This window comes from Lontra canadensis, unplaced genomic scaffold (assembly GCF_010015895.1).
Source record: "Lontra canadensis isolate GAN:19392208 unplaced genomic scaffold, GSC_riverotter_1.0 scaffold106, whole genome shotgun sequence".
NCBI lineage: Eukaryota > Metazoa > Chordata > Mammalia > Carnivora > Mustelidae > Lontra > Lontra canadensis.
Genome location: NW_022631100.1, coordinates 1364799 through 1385187, shown reverse-complemented (window position 1 = coordinate 1385187; position 20389 = coordinate 1364799). Strand labels below are relative to the sequence as shown.

General features: G+C 38.0%; 1 protein-coding gene across 1 annotated transcript in view; it reads right to left on the bottom strand.

Moving 5' to 3' along the window:
* Window positions 1-20389, bottom strand: part of DNAH14 (dynein axonemal heavy chain 14) — a 307787-nt gene that overhangs the window by 254619 nt on the left and 32779 nt on the right. The window contains exons 9-11 of the mRNA XM_032838780.1: window positions 16975-17106; window positions 5493-5743; window positions 141-270 (exon numbers count right to left, since the gene is read on the bottom strand). Coding sequence (XP_032694671.1) covers window positions 141-270; window positions 5493-5743; window positions 16975-17106 — 513 coding nt within the window. The remainder of the gene's footprint in view (window positions 1-140; window positions 271-5492; window positions 5744-16974; window positions 17107-20389) is intronic.

The window sequence follows — 20389 nt, the reverse complement described above, 5'->3', positions numbered from 1 at the left end:
GCACGCGCATGTGTGTGCATGCATGTGTGTATGCACGAGATTGTGAATGATCATAAATCATATTTTTAATTCCCCCAAATTCCCAAACTTATTCATTTTACACCAAAAGCTATGCTTATATTTTTCAAAGACCATTTTACCTCGTTAATATCCGCTTCTGTTTTTACTTCTGACTTTAAAACAGAAGTGACACGTAAATCTGAATCATCAACAAATTCTTCATAATCATCTGTTATCTTTTCAGTGACAGAAAAGACATTCTTGTATGATCTAGATTAAGAAATAAGAAGGAAAAAACATGGTCTTTCTAAACTTTTGTATCTTACTAATATCCACAACACCTAAATAATTAGACATTCCGCCAGAGAAGATATGTACAGATGGTCAATCAGTACAAGGTAAGATGCTCAGCATCATTTATTATCAGGGAACTACAAATCTAGGCCACAGTGAGCTATAACTTTGCACCAGTTAGGACGGCTACTGTTTTCTAAATGAGGGAAGCAATAAGTGTTAGTGAGGATTAGAGCCCTGGCACTTGCTGTTGGGAATCAAGGTAGGGCAGCTACCCTGGAAAACAGCAGGAAATGCCTCAGAGAGGTAAAATGCGAAATGGCCATAGGATCCAGCAACTCCACCTCAGGGCAAATACACAAAAGAATTGAAAACAAGGTCTCAAACAGAAATTTACACATCCCTGTTCATAAAAACATCATTTACAACAGCAGAAGGTGAACACGACCCCAAATGTCCATCAGTAGAGATACAGGAGATAAATAAAATGTGGTATATACATACTGGATTATTATCTAGCCTTAAAAAATAAAGAAATTCTCATACGTGTTACAACATGAATGAACCCTGAAAACATTATACCAAGCAAAGTTCAAATATGGTATGAGTACTCCACTGACTAAGGGACCTAGAACAGGTAAATTCATGGAGACAGGATGTATATTAGAGGTCATAAGGCTTGGTGGAAGGAAGGGGGCCATGCACAGGGAATGAAGAGTTACTGTATATGCACAGAGAGTCCCAGTTTAGGATGATGAAAATGTTCTGGACATGGATATGGTGATGGTTGCACAACACTGTGAATGTGCTTAATGGTACTGAATTCTATTTCTTATATTTTACTACAGTAAAAAATCATGTTTCACTTCAGCAAAATATTCTATGATTGTTAACTGGGGGAAATAAAAAGATGAAGCATTTTTATGGAAAAGTGAAGATTTACATATGTATGCTAATAGGGAGATAAAACTTAAGTCATTATTATTAGAAAGATGGAAAATTCATAAACTGAAAAGCATAAGGGAACACTAAAACAAGGAGGTAGAGGGAGGAATTGGGAATTAAGTCATCTGACTGAATCAACAAAAATGAGAAAACTGAAAGGGAGAGAGAAAAAAGAACAAAGTAAAATAAATAATAAGCATAAGTGAAATGGAAGAAATAAAAGCAAAGCATACTGCTTATTACTAAGTGTGAATAGATTCAATTTCTTAATCAAAAGACAGAAACTATCAGATGGAGTTAGAAAGTAATATCAAACCATATGATAGACATCTCAATTTAAGGTGAAAAAATAAGGTAGAAAATAAACCTGTTAGGAATTTCTGGCAGAAAATAATGGCTGAAAATTTAAGAACATTTAAGAAAATCTTTCCACATACCCTCATAAAAATCAGAGAAATAGACAATTTGAATAGGACCACATCTATTAAAGAAATTTAAGAAACAACTCATAAGCTTTCAAAAATAGAAATCCGCTGACCCAGACAGGTTTTCTTGTGAATTCTGTCAAACATCTAAGGAAGAAATGATACCAGTTCATTCTACAAGCCCACTATTTTCCTGGAACCCAAACCAGACAAAGACATCACAAGAAAACTACAGACCAATATCCTTTATCCTTTATGAACAGAGACACAGAATTCCTCAATAAAATACCAGCAAACTCAATCTAGCTGCATATACAAAGGATCCTATACCATAATTGAGTGGAATTTATCCCAAGAATGCAAGGGTGGTTCAATGTATAAAAATGTGTATATTTAATTTAATGTACTATACCACATTAGTAGCATAAAATAAAAAAACACACGAACATTTCAACTGACACAGAAAAATAGCATTTAACAAAATCCAACATTTCATGTAAAAACAGTAAACTAACAATAGAAGGAAATTTCCTCAACCTGATAAAAAAGCACCTGCAAAAAACCCATAGCTAACAATGAAAAAAAGACCAAAGTTTCCCCTCTGAGATCAGGAATAAAACAGGAATGTTCACTCTTGCTGCTTCTAGTAACATTGTACTGAAGATTCTAGCCAGGGCGATTAGGCAACAAAAAGTAATAAAAGATGTAAGACTGACAAAAAAGAAGTAAAACTATCTCTCTTTGCAGGTGTCATGATCCTGCATAGAAAATCCAAAGGAGCAAAAACAAATAAACAAACAAACATAGAACTCATAGACAAGTTGAGTATATTGCTGGATACAAGATCAATATACAAAAACCAGCTATATTTCAATACATTAGCAATTAATAATCCAAAACAAAATTTAAAAAATTAATTCCAGTTATAACAGCATCAAAAAGAATAAAATACTTAAGAATAAATAAAAGAAGCATAACATATACACGGAAAAACAAGACCACTGAAAGAAATTAGACTACCTATATAAATGGCAAGACAATCTCACATTCATGGATTGGAAAACTTTATGCTATTAAAATGCAAATGCGGGGCGCCTGGGTGGCTCAGTGGGTTGGGCCGCTGCCTTCGGCTCAGGTCGTGATCTCAGGGTCCTGGGATCGAGCCCCGCATCGGGCTCTCTGCTCAGCAGGGAGCCTGCTTCCCCCCTCTCTCTCTGCCTGCCTCTCTGCCTACTTGTGATCTCTCTCTCTCTCTCTCTCTCTCAAATAAATAAAATCTTTAAAAAAATAAAATGCAATGCTCCCCTTATCTATCCACAGATTCAATGCAATCCCAATATAAATTCCAGCTACTTTTTTTTTTCAGAAACTGGCACTCTTATTCTACAATTCATATGTAAATGCAAGATAGCCAGAAGAGCCAAAACCATGTTGAAAAGGAACAATGTTGGAAGATTCACACTTTCCAATTTCAAAACTTACTACTATAATCAAGACAGTGCAGTACCAGCATAAGGACAGACATACAGATCAAGTGAATGAAATTTAGAGTCCAAAAAATAAACCCACACATCTATGGGCAACTGACTGTCAGCAAGTGTGCCAAGACAATTCAATGGAGAAAGAAGAGTCTTTTCAATAAGTCGTGGTGGGACAACTGGACATCCATACAGGAAAGAATGAATTTAAGACCCTTACCTCACACTGTATACAAAAATTAAAACAAAATGGATCAAAGATCTGAATGTAGGAGCTAAAACTGAAAATCTTACAATATAGGTATCAGTCTTCATGACCCTGCCTTAAGCAATGATCTTAGACATGATACTTAAAGTACAATTAAAGGAAAAATAAATTGGCCTTTTTCAAAACTAAATACTTTCGCTCCAAAGGATACTATCAAGAAATTGAAAAGGAGAAAATTTTTGCAAATAATCTATTATATGGTAATAACAGGGGTCTTGTACCCAAAATATATCTTAAAAACTCTTTATAACTTAACAATAAAAAGACAACACAATTGAGAATTGGACAAAGGACATGAAAAGACGTTCCTTCAGAGAAGATACACAAATAGCCAATAATCACATGAAAGGATGTACATCATTAGTCACTATGGAAATACAAACCAATACTATTAAGAAGGTCAACAGAAACAGATTAATAATGATAGCTCCTACTCAACAGGCATTTACTCTGTTTATTCTCAAACAACATTATGTATAGGTATAATTGTTATCTCTAGTCTACAGATGAGGAAACTGAAGTCTAAAGATTTTATTTATGTTTCTTAGCTAACTATTACTAGCTAACCTAAGTTATGCAATATGTCAGAGATGAAAAAGGGATTAAAACCCCGGTGGTATGACTCCAAAAACATATGTACTTGAACCACTACACACATATTCCTCTTATAATATTACAATACATAAATTTACATATACATACATATATATGCATATATATACACATACATGAGACATGCTGTATTTTTAAAATGAACTATGAAATAGTACACTAAGATTACAACAGAAAAATACATAGGAAAAGTCTAGGAGAAATTATACCAAAATAATAAGACATTGTATTTAAGTGATGGAATTAAGGTAATTTCTGTTTTTCAAATTTTCTATTAAATGATGAATTAACTATAGTATTTTTTAAAAAATTATGTTCAAAATTAAAAACTTCTCCTAAACACACAAACACACAGATAAACACACACCTGTATTTTAGGAGAAATACAATTCTAATGTGCTATTACTACTAAATAGTTGTGCTCTTATATTTGTTAAAGTCCTAGCACTGACTTAAAGTACTTATGAGGTCTCAGAGAAGTGATTTGAGCTCTGTTGGATTCAGTAACAAATTAGAGAAACAGTATATTATCTTTAAGAATCTTCAAAATTTTATGAATTTATTTTTCACTAACTCTAATACTGAAATTCTGATTTGACTTAAAATTATATTGCTAAATTCTGACAGTTTGAACATAAAGTATTCTACAGTGTCAATTCATATTCCATGGTTCACAAATTACAGCAATAGATCCAGTTGTGGAAAATAAGAAAAATGCTTTAACATTAGTATTTAAATATAAGGTGAAAATACGGGGCACCTGGGTGGCTCAGGTAGTTAAGCATCTACCTTCAGCTCGGGTCATGATCTCGGGGTCCTGAGATGGAGCCCTACATCAGGCTCTCTGCTCGGTGGGGAGTTTACTTCTCCTCCCTCTCTGTGAGTATGCACACATGCTCTCTCTCAAATAAATAAAATATATTTTTTAAAAGATGAAAAACATTTCGTTTTCAATAGATACTTAGAATTGCCTCAAATGCAAATCGAACCTAGTGACTACTGCCAGAATCATTCTTACAAATGATTTTTTAAGAACTAGTTCTGAACTTTGAAGATACAGCATACCTATATATAGGATTGCCAGATTTAGCAAATTAATACAGAACACCAAATTAAAACTGAATTCCAAGATAAACAGTGATTTTTAGTATAGGTAATATTTGGGACATACTTACACTAAGATTATTATTCATTACCTGAATTTCAAAACTCACTGGGCATCATATAGGTCACATAGCAACCTAGAATATTTTTGGGGGGGAAGGAAATTTTCTTAAATTTTATGCACAGTATTAATGAAAGTACTACCAGATAAGAAGTTCAGATAATTGCAAAAACTGGTACATATAATTTGCTATGAGGAGAATTTTCAAATTCTAGCTTAAATTATTGGATATTTCCTCCATAAGTGATAATATATTGTACTGTGATCACAAATCCCTTTTATAAGTAAAAAAAATTTTGATTTACTTAATGAGATCTTCATTCCTTTTTTCCCTTGAAAATGGCATTCTAGCAGAATTATTAAATAATTCCAAAAGTAGTGTGACTGCAGTATTCATTAGTTTACGGATGAGTTCCTGAAATATGTAGTCAACCAGCAGCAGAAACCTCAGAACAGTTTCTAATAAACGTCGATATTTAGGCAGCTTGAAATGTACAGTGTCATCTTCAGAGAGGTTTGACTCAAAGTATTCTTTAATTCCTTTCTTTTCTGCCACCTACAGTTCAATAAACATTTGAGAAACAAGGGATAATTTCTTATGTTAATATAGCATGATTATTAATGTATAGTATTTTCATTAGTCTGAACAACACTGCAACTATACACTATTATGACAATTTTCATGAAAATTTTATGGTTGCACTGTATTTAAACAAGGAGACAAAAAGAAGCCTATGAAGCTTGGGGTCTCATTTATGACGAGATAAGTTTATGGAACTCAGACAGGAAGGACATAGCCATGATTTCTAAGTACTCCTACACAGAGGGACCCTCCTCAAGTACACCATTGGGGACACAGCAAACAATGGGAGGGTGGGAGTCAAGTATAAATGGTAGGCTTCCTAAAATCCAGCCCAATACTGCCTCTCTTATGCTAGGCTATAGCAATTTGACTCCTTTTTTTTTTTTTAACACATATATAATACAGAATTAAGAAAAAATTTAAATTCATCAAATCCAATGTTAGAGTTTTACCCTTTAAATAATGTATCTCTTAAGACAACTGACATAGTATGTTACTGGGGAATGGCCATCAGGACTTCCAAATTGTGCCCTATAAAATAATCCCAAAGTTGGGCAAATGGTTCTTTTTAGACACATAAACATTTTTTTTTTTTATTATTGAGGGACCTTTAAAATTCTAAAAATATTTCCAATATTTGTTCACCTATTCATTCTTAGTTTTTGCTCCATTGATAGTTAAATATCCTTTCCAAATTGTTTTCTAATTTTTAAAAACACAACTGCGGGACGCCTGGGTGGCTCAGTTGGTTAAGCGGCTGCCTTCGGCTCAGGTCCTGATCCCAGTGTCCTGGGATCGCGTCCCACATCGGGCTCCTTGCTTGGCAGGGAACCTGCTTCTCCCTCTGCCTCTGCCTGCCTCTCTGTCTGCCTGTGCTCGCTCGCTCTCTCTCCCTCTGTCCCTGACAAATAAATAAATAAAATCTTTAAAAATAAAATAAAATAAAATAAAATAAAATAAAATAAAATAAAATAAAAATAAATAAAAACACAACTGCATTTATTTATGTTGCCTCTCTTCATGTCTCTCTCTTTTTTTTCAATTTGTATTTTTTCTTTTTTAAATTAATTAGATTATCAATTTGGCAAGTTTTTTTCCAGTACTGGTTGATTCTCTGGAGGAATGGTTACCACGGTGATGTAGTTCTTAACTGGGCATAGCTATGCTGGGCCTGACAAATGAAATACTGACTTTGTTAATAGATTATGTATTTATTGAAAATGTCATGTTTTTCCAGGATAGGCCACATGATTTGAAAACTTTATGTGCAAAATGCATTTCAATTAGTAAAACAGTGAGGCAGAGTCTATTAACTATTCAAAATAAGGATTTTTAGCACTGGTACTAAAAGAATTTTAAGTAGCTCAGTAACTGTATCAGTATAAAAGTATATGGTAGTAGCCTGGTAATGCTGGCCTTTTTATGGACTATTCTGAGGCTGATGGAGATTCTGAAACTGACAGGCAGCTAGGTAGATATTCTCTCCCATCAGAGGCTCTATTCTAGGTCAGGCATATCCCAAGGCTGATGGCAGCTTTCGGCTTCCATCCCGTCAGTTCTGTGGTGCCCGTGCTGTGTCTGGGCGGTGCCCGTGCTGTGTCTGGGCAGTCCCCGCCGGTGCCCAGAACCCTTTTTAACCCGGCCATACTTTAGATCCACCTGCTGAGCTGAGGCTCTATCATTAGAAACTCTGATTTAATTGGTCTAGGGAGGTCCCAGATATCAATATTTAGTAAGAGCCCCCCATCACCACCCCGCCAGCCAATTCTGGTGTGCTGCTTAGAGTTTGGCCACTTGGTCATCACACATTTCAGTTTTACAAAATCACCCAAATGGCACTGTAGGAAAGCCCAGCCTCTGCCCCCGACAAGGATCAACAAGTAAGACAGGTGTCCACGAACAAAACCAGTTCTGGGAGAGCTCTGGAGTCCACTGAAGAAAATTCCACAACACAGTGAAACAGAAGTCCTGAGAACGGCCATGTGAAAAGAGAAAGAAGACAGCCTTAATTTGCCCACATCATCCCATCTCCAGCTGGCATTGCTCAGCATCAAGAGGAAACTTCCCAGCTAGAAAGAGTTGCCCTCATCAGGAAAGAAGAGCAGAGTGAGCAACCGGCTTCTCCAGATTTCGGGGCACTGAACAAAGGTCCCACTTCCATTTTGCCCTGCCCAGACCAGCAAAGCTGAGATGGACAGAGATGGCTAAAACAAGGGAGAAAAACACATACCGCCTATTGCAGCCATGCAGGAGTGATCCCCGTTCCCAGTGACCTGCTCAACATAAAAATGCAATAGCTTTTGCCACTAAAGAAGGCCTCGGTAGCCAGCACAGCTGCTGCAGACCCCCAGCAGATCCCACTAGCTCTTGACACACAGGTATTTGTATTCACCGATGCCAGTTGCCTAAGTCCATCTCCATCCCCTCCCTTCTCCACCCCCACCAGAGCCTGGGAACCACACAGTCAGCCAGCCCCAGTTTCTGCAGGTGCATGAGGACAAGACACCTGCTTAGACCCCCATGACTGACCTCCACCATGCACATTCTTGGGGCTATTTCCTCAGTTGTGCATTTGCACACTGCTGACCTAACACCTGTCACTGGCCTTGAATGCCATGTACAGTGGTGTGACCCAACAGCCACAGTAGAACATGATGACAGCCAGGTGCCAGCAGCTACCAAGTGCACCCACAGCTGGCCTGGTCCTTGCTGCTTACCCTGACACTTACCTGCATGTGTGTCTCCAACTAGCTCTTGCCATACTAGAGAAACCTGCAGATGACCTGAACAGTCATATGTGTACACCCCACCAGTTCCAGCCACCACAACCACCAGCCATGGTTCCTAGCTACTGGACCTGGAGCCACTATGGAAAACCCTCACAGCCACAGCAGGCCTCCATAGTATTTGCCAAGGACCACAGAGCTGTCAATGCTGTGGTCCCCAGAGGTCCAAGCAAAGACACATCGTCATGCCCCAGGACCTGGAGCAGTTACACAGCCCCACATCTGGCACCCTGTGCCACTAACTCCAGGATCCCAGATGCTCCAGCATGCCCTACTTACAGTGAAATTCTTCCCTTATCAAAGGCAGGTCTTACTGTCTGGAGGAAGTGACTCGTTCTTCAAATGCACAGATACCTTTACAAGGCTACAGGGATCACAGAAAATCAGGGAAACATGAGTCCACCAAAGTAAAACTCAGTCACTGACCCTAAAGAAGTGGATATCCAAGGATTTCCAACAAAGAATTCAAATTAATTATTCCAAAGATGCTCAGAGACAAAAACAGACACACAGATCAATGCAACAGGATAGACAACCCAGAAACGGACGCTCAACTCTGTGGTCAATTAATCTTCAACAAAGCAGGAAAGAACAGTCAGTAGAAAGAACACAGTCTCTTCAACAAATGGTGTTGGGAAAACAAGTCAGCAACATGCAGAAGAATGAAACTGGACCACTTTCTTACACCATACACAAAAATAAGTTCAAAATGGATGCAAGACCTAAGTGTGAGACAGGAATCCATCAAAATCCTACAGGAGAACATAGGCAGCAACCTCTGCAACTTCAGCCACAACAACTTCTTGCTAGACATGTCTCCAGAAGCAAGGGAAACAAAAGCAAAAATGAACTAGTAGGACTTTGTCAAGATAAAAAACTACACAGCAAAGGAAACAAAACTAAAAGGTAACCTACAGATGGGAGAAGATGTTTGGAAATGACCTATCTGATAAAGGGTTAGTATCCAAAATCTATAAAGAACTTATTAAACTCAACACCCAAAACCCCAAAAAAATCCAGTTAAGAAATGGGCAGAAGAGATACATAGGCATTTTTCCAAAGACACCCAGGTGGCCAAGAGACACATGAAAAGATGTTCAACATCACTCATCATCAGGGAAATGCAAATCAAAACCTCAATGAGATTATCACCTCATACCGGTCAGAATGGCTAAAATAAAAAACACAAGAAACTAGAGATGTTGGTGAAGATGTAGAAAAAGGGGAACCCTCTGACACTGTGGGTGAGAATGCAAACTGGTTCAGCCACTCTGGAAAAGAGTATGGAGGGTCCTCAAAAAGTTAAAATAGAGCTATCCTACAACCCAGAAATTTAACTACTAGGTATTTGCTCAAGGATACAAAAATACCAATTCAAAGAGGCACATGTACTTCAATATTTATAGCAGCATGATCAACAAAAGCCAAATTATGGAAAGAGCTCAGGTATCCATAGACAGATGACTAGATAAAGAAGATGGGATATATATGTGTCCATTGACAGATGAATGAATAAAGAAGATGTGATGTGATGTGTGTGCATGTATATAAATATATACATATACACATATATAGGAATATTACTCAGCCATTAAAAAGAACAAAATCTTGCCATTTGCAATGATGTGGACAGAGCTACAATATATTATGCTAAACAAAATAAGTCTGTCAGAGAAAGACAAATACTGTGATTTCACTCATATGTGGAATTTAAGAAACAATAGATGAACAAAAGGAAAGGCAAAAAAAAGAGGGGGAGGCAAACCATAAAGAGACTTTTAATTATAGAGAACAAACTGAGGGTTGATGGAGGGAACTGGGTGGGGGGATGGGCTAAATGGGTGATGGCTATTAAGGAGGGCACTTGTGATGAGCACTGGGTGTTTTATATGTGATGAATCATTAAATTCTACTCCTGAAACCAATATTACACTATATGTTAACTAACTAGAATTTAAATAAAACCTTAAAAAAAGGATGCTCAGAGATCTACAAGAAGAGAACACAGATAAATAATTTAATGATATGAGGAAAACAATACAAACAAATGAGATGCTCAAAAAGAGAAAACGTAAAAAAGAAACAAAAAGATATTCGGAGTTAAAAATATAATAACTGAATGAAGAATCCAACAACAGACTTCACAAAGTGTAAGAAAAAATAAGTGAACTACAAGACAGATCAATTTGTATTATCCAACCAGAGATAAAAGAAAAATGAGTAAAAAGAGTGAAGAAAGCCTACATAATCTATTGGATACTAAGAAACGAATCAATTTTTGAATTATTAAAGGTCCAAGAAGGAAAAGAGAGGGGGAAAGGACAGAAAGGTTTTGTAAAGAAAATGGTAACTTTCCAAATCTGGAGAGAGACTTGTATAACCAAGTTCATGAAACTCACAAACCACTAAACAAAATCAAAGAGATCCTCTCCAGAACACAGAATAAAACTGTCAAAAATCAAAGACAAGGACAAAATCTTTCAGCCAGGAGAGGAGGGAAAAAAAATTTGTAACTTACAAGGGAATTCCCATAAGGCCATCAGCAGATTTTTGAGTAGAAACTTTACAGCCCAGGAGAGAGTACAAAGAGCTGGGGAAAATACTGCCAATGAAGCATAACTTATGCAGTAAAACTGTCCTTCAGAAATGAAGGAACACTAAAAACCTTCTCAGACAAACAAGAGCTGAAGGAATTCCTTACCACTAGACATGCCCTACAAGAAATGATGGAAAGTATTGTTCAAGCTGAAGTGAAAAGGCGCTAGGTTGTAAAATGAAAATATACAAGAGAGTGATAAAGGAAAGAACACATTCAGACTTTGAATACTCTAAAAATGTAATAGAGTGGGGTATTAACCACTGACTGCCATGTAAAAGTTAAAGAACAAGAGTATTAAAAAGAACTATAGCTCCACTAACATTAATGTTAATGGACATACAAATTATGGGTAAATTAGGGGTAAATTATGTCAACAAAAACATAGAAGGAGGGGAGAATAAAATGGTAGAGTTTGTTGCGATCAAAGTTATCAATGTAAAATAGATTGATATCTAGAAGATGGTTTATGTAACCCTCGTAATAATTACACAGCAAAAAGCTATAGGAGATTCACAAAATATAAAGAGAATCAAAATACAGCACTATGGAAAATCATCAATTCACAATGGAAAGCATCAAGAGAAGAAGAAAGGAACAGGGAACTACAAAACAGCCAGAAAACATAAGAAGGTATTAGTAAGTCCTTACCTATCAATTATCATTCTAAAAAAATGGATTGAATTCTCCAATCAAAAGATACAACTATGAACAGTTATATGCCAACAAATTGGTTAACCTAGAAGAAACAGATAAATTACTAGAAACATAGAACCTACCAAGTCTGAATCAGGAAGCACAAATAACAATTAAGGACACTAAATCAGTAATCAAAAACTTCCCAACAAAGAAGAATCAAAGACAATTTGGTTTCCTTTGCAAATTCTACCAAACATTTAATGAAGAATTAATGCCAATCTTGTTTAAACTCTTCCAAAAACCCTGAAGAGGGCACACACTACCAAACTCATTTTACAGCATTAATCTGATACCAAAGCTAGATAAGAACACCACAAGAAAACTACAGACCAATATCCCTGATGAATATAGATGCAAAAATTCTCCACAAAATACTAGCAAACCCAATTCAACAACACGTTAAAAGGATTACATACTATAATCAGGCAGGATATATCTCTTGGATGCAAGGATGGTTCAATATACACAAATCGGTAAATAAGACATATCCCATTAACGGAAGGATAAAAATCACATGATCATTTCAATAGATGCAGAAAAAGCATATGACACAATACAACATTCTTTGATGATAAAAATGTTCAACAAATTGGGTAGGGAAGGAACATACTTCAACATATTAAGGACCATACATGACAAGTTCACAGCTAACATCATCACACCCAATGTTGAAAAGTTGGAAGTTTTTCCTCTAAGATCAGAAACAAGACAAGGGTGCCCAGTCTCTATTAAACATAGTACTGGAAGACCAGCAAGAGTAATCAGGCAAAAAAAAAAAAAAGTACCTGAATCAGAAAAATAGAAGTAAAATTGTCTCTGTTTTCAGATGATACAATCTTATATGTAGAAAATCTTAAAAGATTCACCAAAAATATGCTAAAACTAATAATCAAGATACAGAAATTGTTGCATTTCTATAGCAACAAAATAACCTGAAAAAGAAATAAAGAAAACAATCTCATTCTTAATAAAACAAATAAAAACAAAAAACAATAAAATACATAGGAATAGTAACCAAGAAGTTTAAAAGATCCACATGCTGAAAACTGCAATTTTTTTTTAAAGATTTTATTTATTTATTTGAGGGAGGATGAGTGAGAGAGAGCATGAGAGAGGAGAAGGTCAGAGGGAGAAGCAGACTCCCCAAGTAGCTGGGAGCCCGATGCGGGACTCGATCCTGGAAGTCCCGGATCATGACCTGAGCCGAGGCAGTTGCTCAATCAACTGAGCCACACAGGCACCCTGAAAACTGCAGTTTTTAAAAATCAAAGTACAGTTGACATACAATGTTGTAGTCGTCTCTGGTACACCACGTAAGGATTTGACAATTCTATACAGTATTACGGTCACCACGATAAATGTTCTAACATCTCTCACCATACAATATTATTACAACAGATATTCCCTATGCTATACTCTTCATCTCCATGTTTTATTTATAACTGGACATTTGTACTTTTTAATCCCCTTCACCTATTTTGCCCATTCCCAAAGCCCCTTCCCTCTGGCAACCACTAGTTTGTTCTACAGATTTACGAATCTGTTTGTTCCTTTTTTTAGACTGCACATATAAATGAAACCATATAGTATCTGTCTGTCTGACTTATTTCACTTAGCATAGTCCCCTCTGGGTCTAATCCATGTTGTTGTAAATGGTAAAATGCCATTCTTTTCTATGGCCAAGTAATATTTCATTGTGCGTATGTACCACACCTTTATTCATTCATCTACCAGCCGACATTTAGGTTGCGTCCATAGCTTCACTATTGTAAATAATGCCACAGTAAACATAGGTGTGCATGCACCTTTTCAAATTAGTGTTTTCATTTTCTTTGGGTAGATAACCCAGTAGTGGAATTACTGAATCATATGGTATTTTTATTCTTAATTAACCTCCCTACTGCTTTCCATAGTGATTGCACCACCATATATATTCCCACCAACAGTGCACAGAGGTTCCCTTTTTCTCCGTATCCTTGCAAACACTGTTCTTTTTGTCTTTTTTATATTAGCCAATCTGACAGGTATGAGATGATACCTCATTGTGACCTTGATTTGCCTTTCTCTGAGGATGAGTGATTTGAGCATTCATATGTCTATTGGCCACCTCTATGTCTTCTTTGGGGAAATGGCTATTAGGTCCTCTGCCCATTTTTTAATTGGATTATTTGGGGGTTTTGGTGTTGAGTTGTACAAGTTCTTTATATATTTTGGATATTAACCCCTTCTCAGATACATTGTTTGCAAACATCTTCTCCCATTCAATAGGTTGCTTTTTCATTTTGTTGATGGTTTTCTTTGCTTTAAATGTTCTCACTGCAAAAAAGTAATAGTAATTATGTAACATGATGGAAGTGTCCATCATTTCCAAAATTCTGTGAATGGTGAAACTTGATAGTAGAAATGCTTAATAATTCAAATTCTTCTTAAAGTATACAGCCATTGAAACTTAAAGCATGATTCATTATTTGTTAAAATCTGCATCTGAGGGGTGCCTGGGTGGCTCTGTGGGTTAAAGCCTCTGCCTTCAGCTCATGTCATGGTCTCAGGGTCCTGGGATCAAGCCCCGCATCGGGCTCTGCTCAGCAGGGAGTCTGCTTCCCCTCTCTCTCTCTGTTTGCCTCTCTGCCTGCTTGTGATCTCTCTCTCTCTATGTCAAATAAATAAATAAAATCTTTAAAAAAATCTGCATCTGAAATTGTGACTTTATTTCTAACAGAGAGCTCTGAAGTTCTCTGAAATTGATGCTTCTGCTGAGCTCAGGGAAATTCATAGTAAGAAATAAATACAGTCTTAGAGTGTGTTCAATTCACATACCAAGTTTGAGTCTGAACACTTAAATAAATGGTCAGTTTTCTCCTGGAGGAATTCCTGGAGTAAGTGGTTCCAAGACCAGCAGCATCAAGCTTCCCCTAGGAACTTGTCAGAAATGTAAACTCCCCCCCTCCCCGCCCCCGGCTACAGTGGCTGAAACCGAGACCCCTTGTTTTACCAAACCTCCTAGGAGATTCTCTTGCCCACAAAAGCTTGATAATCATGGTCCTCAGCATTTCAATATGAAAATAGGAGAGGAACTGTCAGTGCTTTCTAATTACACTTAGTCCAGAAATGGGGAACGCTGCTTGCCTTGGGTAGCTGTGTGGGATGGGACCGAGCAACTCAGCCATGCTTTGGCTTGATTAAAAAGCCAAGTCAACAGACAGGGAGCCGAACCATGAGAGACTCTGGACTCTGGGAAACAAACTGAGGGTTGTGGAAAGGGACCAGGGTCAGGGGATGGGGTAACTGGGTGATGGGCATCAAGGAGGGCATGTGATGTGATGAGCACTGGGTGTTATACACAACTGATGAATCACTGACCACTATACCAAAAGCTAACTATGTACTATATGTTGGGTAACTGAATTTAAATAAAATAAAATAAAATGCCAAGTCAAAATAGGGCATGAGTCCCTGTTAGAGACAAAGCACCTAAAGAAGGAAAAAACAGTGCAACGCTTTATTGATACTTCCATTCCCCATATCCTCTTTTTTGTTTGGACCCATTCTCGGTTTTATGATCTTGTCATTTTTATTAAATCTGCATACTTCCATGGGGTGAATAACCAACCAACAGGGATGGTTGGCAGTGGGTCTAATGGGTTCTTATCTGACATTTATTTAAATAGAAATCTCTGAACAAATATCTCTGACCAGATCCTGGTGTTTCTGAATGGGAGACACTGGAGTGATTATGAGGAATATGTGCCCTAAGACATACGCTGTTAACCCCTGTTTGATTTATCTGATCCTTGGCCAAACCACCCCAGAGTCTTTCCATATGACAGGACTCAGTGGGGTTAGGTGACTGCAGAATACAATGAGGAAAGAGATCATTCTTCCATTGATGTGAAAGAGCCGCACTTCATTTTCTTGTCAAGAAGCAAAGCCTTGAACTCAGGGTTACTCAGGATCTATCGAAAGTTCAATTCCGAGAAGTAACATCTGAAAACGTCTGAGGGAGATGCAGCCCACCTATTCCTCCAGAGAGCCTCAAGTAAACCCTGGATTCCGCCAAAGCAGCCGAGAGAGGCAGCCAACCCACGAGCAGGGACACTGCCTCAGCCCTCACTAAGCCGCACCGGTGAACCCTGCTTCCATGAGCTGGTGTTCCCCATATAGGGAGGCTATAGAAGATAAAACTGTGAACTGAACCACAGCATCTCAGTAAGAATGTTCAGAGGACACTGTTCATTATATTATCGAGTCCTTTTTATAAAATCCTTAGGGAAGTTTTGTCTCATCTAGGCATGTTTCTCTTGAGCAGGAAGTTTTCATCTTAGAAATACTGAAATTTGTAACAAATTTTATTTCCCTATATATGTCAGCTCAGGTTAGAATTTAGGTATCTTTAAGGTGTAAACTTACATATACATGCATTTACACACACACACGCACATGCACACACTCTCATACAGGTCTCCCCCGCTGTCCAAAAGTAGAGTTGCTATGAAAACTTCCATAAGCCAAAATAGCACAAAGAGGCAATGACCATTCATTTATATGAGAAAATTTTTGAGCATTCCCACACCCCCAAAATCGCCTCTGCTAGGCTTTTCTGATACTGTATTGCTAAAGGATGCACAGACTAAGTCCAGAAGCAGCACAGACGCTCACAGACACAGTCCACAGCTCCAGCAGCCTGATACAGAGATACTGAGCGTGGGTCCCAGCACAGGATCTGTGGGGCCCCTCTCACTGTTCCAGGTGCTGCCCCCATAATGGCTTGCTGCAAAACGGACACTGAAGGCTATTTCTGCTTCTGGCTTTTTTTTCATAAAGTGAAAATTCTCTCTAAATTACTTTCAGTTAGCTAGCCAAAACAGGTACAGACACAGATCTTTTGTAAAAGCAACATGGTGGAGCAGGAACCTCGAGAGAGCAGGGGCCGTACCTGTACACGTCAGTACTCGCATTCTGCGCGGCCCCTGCAGAATGCCTGCACCCAGGAACTGTGAGGCGCCAGCCCGTAGCTAACCAATCTGCCTGCCCACTGCCAGCACTGCTCCCAGAGAGGCAATCTGGAGCAATGGCTTTAACCAGTACATTCAAAATGGATAGAAAGAGAAGATATAAAGAATTACCTTTAAAACTGTACTTCTGATTTCACAAAGAGCCTTATGTCTGATATCCTCAAGCTGCTTCAGCGCCAGGGTAGCTTGCTGTAACTGCTCTTTACAAAATGCATCTAAAGAGTATGTTCGAGACCTATCCAGCTAATGACATGACAGAAAATGCTCAGTGTTGGAAAGTCAAAGACAAAAGTCATATTCTATTTTTCCTTTTGTATACATTATGCTTTATACACATGCTTCTTACATTCTTCAAATACAAACACCAGTAGCTGAAACCAACTAAATCTTGATAAAAGACAGAAAAATATATTATTGTTTTAATCATAACTAAGATAAAGCCTCAGCAGAAAAATTCAAGACTCGATATATTTTTGAATTATCTATGAACCCAGGGGAACCACCAAATCCAGGAATTGCTTTTGAAATCCCAATAAGCACTGAATGGGGGATAAAGAGGCAAAAATTACATGATTCAAGTGACATGCACGTTCTTCTGAGCTCATTCAAATGTGCCCTGGAGAAATTCCACCAGCTCTGCTACTGAGCCTTGCCACACACGAACAACACATATCCCACCATCCTTCCTCCTTTCAGAATTTTCTTATTTTTCCCACATTCTGTTAATTCTCTTGCCAAAATGCATTTTCATCAATAAATAAGATATATTTATCCCTAGTTATACTGTAATATTTTATAAATGTACACTCCCCTCAAAGAAAGATTGCAAAGTGTTGTTCTTGCTTAAAAATTCTGGATTAACTCTTTGTGTTCTCCTTCTCGTGGTCTTGTATCTGGCTACCAGGTCATGATTTTTCCAGCACATGTCTCAAATCTCCCTTCCTTTCTGATCTCACTGCTAACCTCCTACCTGAAGCTGTTCTTGCTCACACCTGGATTATTCCAGCATTCTACTAGCAATCTCTTTAACTCTGTATCTCCTTGCTTTCAGTTTTTCCCATTAACCACCATCATGTTGATTTTCCTACAATAATACGTTCAGAAACTTTCAATAATTGTTCTTTAAGAATATGGGGTGCTGGGTGGCTCAGTTGGTTAAGCATCTACCTTTGGCTCAGGTCATGATCCCGCAGTCCTGGGATCAAGGTCTGCATCGGGCTCCCTGCTCAGTGGGGAGTCTGCTTCTCCCTCTCCTGCTCACCCTGCTCATGCTCTCTCACTCTCTCTCTGTGTCAAATAAACAATTTTTTTTTAAAAGAGTAGTTCTCAGCTTCCTGGGTGGCTCTGTGGATCGATCACATGACTCCTGATCTCAGCTCAGGTCTTGATCTCAAGGTTATAAATTCAAGCCTCACACTGGGCTCCACAATGGGCGAGGAGGCTACTTAAAAAAAAAAAGAATAGTTCTCAATGTTTACTCTCATAGGAAATCACCAAGAGGGCTTGCAAAAGGTGCAGATTACTAGCACCACTCACTACACTCTCCACCAAAAGGGGTAGGACACAAATTTACATTTTTATTAACCATTTAAAATAATGCTACCCCCAACGCAATTCTTCCTGAACCCCAAATCCCAACTCTTCAGCTTGTTTTGTGGCTCTGGGTAAACCGCTCTCTCTCTAGGACTTGGTTTCTCAGTTGAAAGGGAAGGTCTGGATACAATGACCCACGCACGTCCTCTCCCATCCAGCTTGAGCCCCTGCAGCACAGCACAGGTTATGCCAGCAGAGCACAGGCACCCGCAAGTGCTCCACTCTGACTTCTAAATGGTCCCTCGTCTGCACTCCTGCCCTTGCTTTGTTCTCCCTGCCTCCTCCTTGTCTGTCCTCACTGGTATCTGCATCCCCAGCAGTTCTAAGGTACAGGTGGCCACCTTCTGATTCCAGACCTCCATATCTCGGCTCTCCTGGCTATGAATCTGTTCTCCCTCCATTTGGCCCTGGTTTCTCCAGGCTCAGAAATTCCTATTTTTGCTAACTTTCTTCACAACCCTCACTAGGAGTGCCCCAGCCCTAATGCCCAGGTTCGACGCCTACCTCTCCTTTATTCTGTTATTCTTGGGCCAACTTTCAAGACCCAGACTAACTTTCCTATCAAACATACACTGAATCCTTCACTACCGTTCTGCGCCATGGCTTCCCTGTTGCCAGACCCTTCCAATCCAGCGTGGCCTGCTCATCACGTGCTTCCCCCACGAAACATGCCCCAACCTGGCTTGTCTGAATAGCTGGGACATGAGTATTTTACAAGTGTTGTTTGCCAGGAAACCTTCCAACCTTCCTTGCCTTATATTTTGCTAACTGACTAGTTAGAATGACTAGCAAAACTGAGGGACTACCTCTGGAATCAGCAATCATTTTTATATGTAAAGAATTACCTCTTACAATAAACAGTAAGCAAATTATAAATGGCAATGCCTCATTTTTAGTTTGTTTCCACCTCCTTTGCATATACTAGTTAACAAATATTCACAAATTGTCTGGAAGCTTTGTTCCTTTCCTCCTGACATTCTGGGGGAAGCTGATAGAGTCTGAGGTCACTCCGTTAGTATTACCATCCAGTAGGTATGGGCATTCACAGAAGTCTCTTCTACCTTACTGCCCACCATTAGCCAATACATTCTGCCACTGAGTCACTCATAAAACAATCTAATATAGCTGCCCAACCAATCTCCTTCTAGAATAAAACCATATCAAAAATACTCCTCTATGAAATGTGTCCTTAACTTGAATGGTAATCCTTTTGAAAGAGTCATCTCAACATAGCTATAAAAAATATACTTCATCTGTAGTGATTAATTCATCTTTCTTCCTTAACTCTTTTATTCACTCACTTAAAGACTATCAAGCATCTATCATGTATCAGCCACGGTATATAATCAATTCTAAAAGTAAGCTACTGACTTGGAAGTATTAAAAACTTATTACACATGTATAGTCAACACAATTTTTGAGTTGAGGATTAAATTTATAACTTGTCTAAATCCTTTTACTATATTTAAGTCTAGGTGACTATAAACTTTACTTTCTAGCACCTTCCTCACTTGGGTAAATGAAGTAAAAGCTGTTCAATTGTATATTAAACCCTTGAAAACATATACTTCTATGTACTTTGACTTCTTTAAAAGAATTATTCTATATAAACTGAATGAAATCATCCACTAGGAAGGTCACCCTTTTTTAGAATTGTGGAACAGAAGAATTCATAAATTTAATCAAAACCTCTGTGCTGTAACTCACAACAACCTCTTGACATGCTATATTGAGAGAATAGCTGGTAACTATCAATTGTGGTAGAAATAATCATTTATAAATGATATTTCACATTTAGAGTTTTGAAAATAGAGAAAGGGCCTCATAACCGACTTAGGTTGAGTTTAGGGAAGAAAATATGTACAAGGAATGTTAACTATTAAAAATGACTACCTGAGGGAATAATGTTCTTTGCGAGTATTTTAAAACATTA